This window comes from Solea solea, chromosome 1 (genome assembly GCF_958295425.1).
Source record: "Solea solea chromosome 1, fSolSol10.1, whole genome shotgun sequence".
In the NCBI taxonomy this organism is placed as follows: domain Eukaryota; kingdom Metazoa; phylum Chordata; class Actinopteri; order Pleuronectiformes; family Soleidae; genus Solea; species Solea solea.
In genome coordinates this window covers 16467439-16474864 of record NC_081134.1, presented here as the reverse complement: position 1 = coordinate 16474864, position 7426 = coordinate 16467439, and the positions used below count along the sequence as shown (strand labels likewise).

The 7426-nt window shown below is 41.3% G+C and overlaps 1 protein-coding gene across 1 annotated transcript; it reads left to right on the top strand.

The window, feature by feature from the left end:
- Positions 1-52: 52 nt before the first annotated feature.
- Positions 53-7125, top strand: zgc:113531 (uncharacterized protein LOC541359 homolog). The gene is made up of 3 exons (XM_058622614.1): positions 53-640; positions 3042-3171; positions 4189-7125. Exons 1-3 carry the CDS (start codon positions 284-286, stop codon positions 4377-4379), a joined length of 678 nt encoding a protein of 225 aa, XP_058478597.1. The 5' UTR covers positions 53-283; the 3' UTR covers positions 4380-7125.
- Positions 7126-7426: the final 301 nt, after the last annotated feature.

Genomic DNA, 7426 nt, shown 5'->3' with positions numbered 1-7426 from the left:
CTCTCTGTCAGTGATTATAACTTTCCCTCTTTAATCCCACAAACCTCCACCCCCTTCCGGACCGTGCGCATAGACGCGCGCAGCTCCAGCAGAGCGCAGGAGAACCGTTGTGCTGGGGCAAAACCCCCGGGGTTAAACTCAACAGTGTTTGCGCTGCAACAATGTAAGAAACTAAAACATCTTTGTAAAATACAAACTCCAGCTGGACCAGAGTGGATGTTTCACTTCAGTGCAAACTTTTTTGTTGTTGTTGCTTTGGGACAAGGAGAATCTTAAGATAAACATGGCAAAGTTGTCCAGTCGGCGCCTCTCCTTGGAGCGCAGGATACGCACGGCCGCTCTGGCGCTCCTGCTTTACGCACAGACCGCCTTTGGCTTCTCAGTCGCCGGACAACAGGAGAGCACCTGTGAGGCCAACGGCAGCGTCTACTACGTCGGGGAATGGTATTTTCTGGACTCGGACCACTGCACCCAGTGTGAGTGCACTACCGAGGGCTCCGCGTGTGCCCGCACTGAGTGCACCTCCCTCCCGGCTGCGTGCATCCATGTCAGCCACTACCCCACCGACTGCTGCCCCAGGTGCGAGAAGATCGGCTGCGAGTACCGGGGAGTGGTGTACGAACTGGGGCAGAATTTCGAGGTGAGAGTGAAAAGTAATGACAAACCTACAAAAACCATAATACACCATAAGTCATTTACATCATTTAGTACATATGAGATTTGCTTGTGTAAAACTTCTCAAGTCTTTATTCTCTCTGGGATACTTGCCAAGTTTTAGTGTAGTGAGAATGTAGTGGTCTTAGATCTGGACCACAGTCATACAGTGAAATGCCATTCATTTTCATTTTCACAACTAGGATAAAGGTTTCACAAATCAGGAGAGTCTGGAGCTTCTCTAGGATAATCAAGACCAGCTCTGGTATGTCTGAGTGTTGTGGTTTTGGATCTGAACCTGGTCTATTATAGCAGAAGAACACAGTGAAATGTCACTTTTTTATTTTTACCAATAGAATAAAGGTTTCACAAATCAGACATAGAGTTTAAAGAGTCTCAAGCTTCTTTGGGATAATTATGACCATATCTGGTAAGTCTGAGTAGAGTGGTTTTATATCTGGACATGGCCTATTGAAGTTCAAATGCAGAAGAACACAGTGAAATGTCCCTGTTCTCAAAGTTAGCCTCTGTGGGATAATCTATACCAGGCTTGACAAGTCTGAGTCTAGTGGTTTTTGATGTGGGACCCCATTAAAAGTTGTCTATCAATGTAATAAAGCAATAACTTTTTATGGTATTTTCCAAAAAATAAAATGATCTTTTCTCTTATTCTTTATAATATTTAAGGTAAATATGATTATGTGTTGTAGACCCAGTGTAAGATTGGAGCTAATATTCAGCTAAAGTAGTTTCACCTCTGAATCACCGAACTACTTTAAATAGACTGTGGCACCGAGAGAAGTTTCTATAAAACACAATGACTTTAACATCTGTGCATATAAAGGCCTGGAACGACTGTGCTCTGCACTGACCTTACTTCATTGTCTGACATCGACGACCTCGTCCAAGACAACAAAGAGCCGTTCCTTATTTCTATTATTTTAATTCAGAAAGGAAGAAATTAATAAAATATGTGTTTCATAATGGCCACTTATCCAGTCAGTGGTCAAAAGGTCAGGTCCTAAAGCACGTCCATGATAAGCAGAGGAGAATATCTAGTTAATGAAGGCTATCTATCGCACAAAGTGTTGATGTTACACAACGTGTATTTGTTCTTGTATCTCATATTTAAAATATCTTACTTTATTTTTATATGACAATGTTAGTGTGTAGTTTAAGATTGTGTGAGATCCTGTGTGTGTGTGTGTGTGTATACTTGTATTTATGCTTTTTCAGGTTTAAGACCTGGTTTGAGGGTTAGGGTTAGAATTGGGTTTTGATTAAGGTTAGTGCTACGGAGACTTCTGATTATCAGGTGAGACGACCAACGATGGAACCTCTGGAGTCAGTGATGAGTTTAAGTTGAAAGATTGTATTGTGGACAGCTCAGAGCCGAGGAGAACTGAGACAATGCCTGACATCAGAACAGTGAGGCATCATCGCAGTGAGCTCTGATAAATATAGTGAGTAAGACTTAAGATAGTGTATCTGGTCCAGATGGCTGGCACCTTGGTATCTAGTGAGGGAACCTTGAAAGGTGCCTATAGTTAGTTATAGTAAGTTATGGCTGTTAATATTGAACACCAGGTCTGGTAATTACTCAATTATTAATCGATTACTAAAGTAATCGTCAACTATTTTGATAATCGGTGAATCGGTTTGAAGCTTTATTCATTAATGAAACTAGATTTCTGACTGTTCCTTAAATTTCCTGGTTGCTCCATATAACAAATAAATCATTAAAAACTGAATCATTTAGGTTTGTGGACAAAACGAGACATTCGAGAACATCATCATTTCCAGGTTTGACAAACACTGATCAACATTTAACGTTTTGTGACATTTTATGGACCAAACAATAACTCGATTAATCATGAAAATAATCAACAGAAAAAGCAGCTCTATAGGTACTTTGTTGTGAAGGGGCTAAGGAATTATTCAGATGATTTTGTGAATGAATGCATAAACATGGATTTGTGTTCGAGAAACCTCCTGATAACAAGTTCCTGTGTTGTTTGTCCTCCAACACATTTTCACATAATCACAATATCTCATACACATTTTTTGTGCAACCATTGTTCCCCGCCATTCAACCCCAAACAATAACATTCGTAAACATCTGCATGACAAATTAATGAGCACAAGAATAGTTTCCTTCCACAACTCTGAACCACACACACAATGGTCGACTGATTATAGAGCAGGCAAGTGGAGGTAAATGGCGCCCCCTTTTGAGACGACATGAGGAAGGTTTGGCGAAGAGTGCTGGTGAGAAATACAAATATCAATGATTAACTCCCATTTTCACCATGAACTGATTATAAACTGACCCATGCTGAGTCTCACTGTGTTATTTATTTATTTATTTTTATTTTTTATGATTCCAGCCTTCAGGATGTGAGCATTGCAAGTGCGAAAGTGACGGAATCGCCCGCTGTATAGTTGCAGACTGTGCTCCTCCCCCATGTGTCAACCCCGTCTATGACCCGGGGAAATGCTGCCCTGAGTGCAAGGAGGGTAAGCTGGAAGAAATGTGTTAAGGAATAGAAAGTAACACTGAGATAATAAAAAAGAGGCTTCTCTAACTTAATTTTCTAAATGTGGAAAATAAGACATCACCATGAGCTCTTTCTCCGTTGATGACGCTTGGATTATAGCGGCATTTATCTTTGGCATGGGAATGCAGATGCACACGGCACCAGTCGCTTACAGTGTTTGTCCTTTCAGTGCAGCTGCAAATACACTTAACACTCACCGCACAATTTATTAGGTCGAGAGGAGAATACATTTGCAGGAGTGATGCCCGCTGAGGTCTTCTGCTGCTGGAAGCTGTCTGCTCCAAAGTCAGTGAGCAAGTTACTCAGGAAGTAGTGATATGATGATAGGCATGATATAAGTGGCAGGGCCAGCACAAGCTTTTATGGGGCCCAAACCTGAACTGAGTTGTTTTCCTGAAACATTATGCCCCTTGATATAATCTGTAAGCAACAAATACTGATTTAGCAATTAAAATCTAATTTTCAAAGGATATCGACTAATTATCGACCCATATCACCCAACCCCTTACTCACTGGATATTTTCTCTCTTTTCTGGACCACTCTCTGTAAACACTGGAGATGGTCGTGCTTGAAAAAAATCCCAGTAGATTCCAGTCGTAAACCAGCCCATGTGGTGCCAACAACCATGCCCAATTCATCCATCCGTCCATTTTTGACCACTTTATCCTCCATTTGAGGGTCGTGGGGGAGCTGGAGCCAATCCCAGCAGGGCCAACACACAGAGACAAACAACCGTTCACTCTCACACACTCACACTTATGGTTAGTTAGAGTGTGCAATTAACCTCTGTGTGTTTTTGGACTGTGAGAGGAAGCTGGAGCGAACCCACCCGGTCACAGGGAGAACATCACATCATGTTCAGTAAATCAATTTTCTTCTGGGTTGATTCTATTTGAGTTGGAATGCAGATGAACAGGTGTATCTAATAATGTAGTCAGTGAGCGTGAAGTACCACTTTTGCTCTTCTCCCCCCAGGTCCTAACTGCTACGCTGATGCCTCACGTGGTAAGGTGATTCCTGCAGGAGAGCCCGTCTGGGTCGACCCGTGTACCAAGTGTCGCTGTCATGATGGGCAGGATGCCAGCTACTGGGAGGGAAACCGCCTCGCCACCTGCTCCCGCCTGAAAAACTGCACACCAGAACAACCTTCCATCCAGCAAAACTGATTCACTCTGTCAGCAAAGAGTGTTGAAATGCTGTCTCCTCAAAGCCGACATCAGCCCGTGGTAAAACTTCTGTGTCAGGGAACGTGTCGAACTCTTCTCTGCAGCTAAAAACGTCAGCTTAAATATAGAGATGTGATGGATCATCTGGAACCACAGAGAATTGTTGGCAACAGCAACAACTTTAAGGCTTTAAGCTCAGCTGCCATTCCACAAAAATAATCCGTCCAATATTTTCATGGCGCCGATAATGCGACCCAGTGAATGGACCACCATCTTTTTCCTTATCTGATCTGTGTTACGATGACCACACCTGGAGGTCAGAGCTCCAGACTGACAGCACGTCACTGCAAATCTGCAAAACCAGTGTCAACAAAGACAGGTCCAGAATTTATATTTAAAGCTGTGGCCTCACTATGTTGTTACTGTGTGCTTCCATGGTGCATTTCACTAAATACATATATATTAATTCAGAGTTTCTCAATCCTGGTCCAGGGGACCCACTGCCCTCCATGTTTTAGATGTTTCCTTGTTCCAAAATACCTTATTAAAATAAATGGGTTGTACTGCCCTTGTAGCGTGTGAACTTAGCTAGACAGCCAGCTCACATTGAAGTCCTCCAAGAAATACACAAGGCGTGACATTTTTTTGCCTTTACTGTGGTAACTGTCTTACACATGACTTTTTGTTGATTTTGTTTTGTCAAAAAATTACAGCAAAAACACAAATGAGCATACAAAACATAAAATATTCTGTGCAGCTACAACCTGCAGGTGAATCAATAAAATTAGCTTAGCTAGTACTGCAATCTGAGTAGTGAATAAACAAGTTTTCTGACTATGTTTAACACAAATACAGGGCTGTGGGTCCCTGGGACCAGGACTGAGGAACCCTTTATTAGTAACTGCAGACTTAACCCCAAGACCAACAGACAAGTCCTGGTTAGTACCAGTAGAGGGTTACTAGTGGAGGATCAACAAAGTCCAACAGAGTAGAATGGTGTATTTGTCTGGTTTGATATGAAGTAAAGCCAAGGAAGTAAGATGGAAGTAGCATTTAACCACCACCGGTTTTGTAAAATATGTTCCCATTTAGAGGAAAATAATCAAGTGGACACGAGTGTGATTGACAGCAAGTATCACCCAATAGGAGACTCAAAAAACGACATAGTGCATAGTACAAATGACAAATCACGAGGCTTCAAAATGGTAATGTGTTTTTCATGGGCCCTTGACAGGTTAAAAAGAACAGATAAGATTTCGTAGTAGACAGGAAGATGAATGGTAGCCTTTAAAAACAAAAACTGTGAAAAGATGACCTTAGATGCAGGAAAAACAGCAGCCCATTATTACTTCTGAGGAGGAATATAATAAAACATATCTAATAGAAACCAGCAACAGCACTTCTGTTTCAGTTTGGACGGTAAATCTGCTCCAGATATTTGCTTTTTAACATTCTATCTTGTAGACGGTTATACGTCAACAAGGTTAGCTACAGGAGATCAATAGAGTTTTTAGATGTTGTATATAAAAAAACCCTGAGGCTATGTTTGTTTTGAATTTCAAACAGACCTGCGGTGGTAAACGATGGCCACAACAAAGCCGATGAGAGTATATTGGCCGTTAAGGAAATGTAATTGACCTGTCACAGGTTGATGCAGCAGCAAAATGTATGCACAGCTGTGATGCAATTTAGAGTAGAAAAATGTCACGGCCGGAGCGATAAATAATTTGTAACTGCTCTGTAAATTTGAAAGTTCAATTTCCATGCTAACTGAAACAAAATGAACGAGACTCTGGCCTGAGACATTATAGCAGACATATAGGGACTGTACAGTAGTTGTTGACACGGGCAACAGACATTGTAAACAAGTGTTTTGATTGTTATTTTGTGCAGGTGCACTGTTGAGTTACTGCATTTCTTTTTTTTTATACAGTATATTTTATATAAGTCTATATAACATTCTGCTTTATAGGAGTAAAATGATCTTTTATAACATCCAAAATCAAAGTGCTTAATGACACACAGCATGAAGTATATCCTCGTTTTATATGCAGCTGATTTTCCTACAATAATAAAGTTGTTATCATCTTTAACTTTGATGATAAGGGAACTTTGAATGGAAAATAATTGAGTTACAGTATGTGTTAATGCACAGTGTAAGCTGCCTCTGCATGAAGAACACCTGCTGTTACAGCTCACAAGTTTAACATCCTGAAATCTCCATGAAAATATGTTTTTAACGCAACATTTGGCTTTAACTGCTTACATCACCTTTTTTTTTTCTTCCCCCAGACGACTTTGTGGAGGAAATCATACGGAACAAACACCGTGAGAATATAAATGAACGGCACATGAAGGGCTTTTCCGCCACAGACATCATGTAAATTCATGTTAGACAAGTTAAATGCTGAGATTGCGAGTATTAACACTACTTAGCTGTAAATAATCTTCCGTGCAAACATAGAAACATAGTGTCGTGTAGCATGAGAGTGGCTTCACTCTTGTACCAAAGACCATTTTTTAAAGCTCCACTGTGTAACTTCTGACCCCAGTTTCCAGTTTTGACCTAGAGTTTCCTTTTTTGTCCAAATTCCAACTGTTCTCTTTCAACATTTGCTTCAGTATCTCACTACATCACTCATGTTTCAGAGAACAAGGTTAATTCCTTAACCTACAGTCCGCTGCCATCTGGCCACATTGCTATAGCTACTCTATAGTTATGCTGTGTTCACACTGGACGCAGCGCAAATTTACATACAAAGTCAATGCACAGACGCTATATTTGCGTCAGCCGGGCCAAGCGACGCAACAAAAATTTGTGGCAATTGCGTCTATCGTACAAGTTGCGTCTGACGCTCGAGTTGAAATTTTTCAACTTTTGCGAAAAATCGTGCTGGCGCGATAGCGCAATCACCAGTCAACGTTGAGATTCTCCGAAAGATGCCACGTACTTGCCAGCGGCCAGACTCCGCCCACGGAAACGTATTATTTTTGTGTGTGGACCCTCGGAGCTGCAGAGAAGAAACCGTTGTCTTGTGTGCTGTCAC

Bases quoted from the DNA above. Each gene is read 5' to 3' on its own strand.
- zgc:113531 (XM_058622614.1), top strand. From the start codon at position 284: ATGGCAAAGTTGTCCAGTCGGCGCCTCTCCTTGGAGCGCAGGATACGC. The intron at 641-3,041 runs GTGAGAGTGAAA...TTATGATTCCAG, and splicing joins AACTGGGGCAGAATTTCGAG to CCTTCAGGATGTGAGCATTG. The intron at 3,172-4,188 runs GTAAGCTGGAAG...TTCTCCCCCCAG, and splicing joins CTGCCCTGAGTGCAAGGAGG to GTCCTAACTGCTACGCTGAT.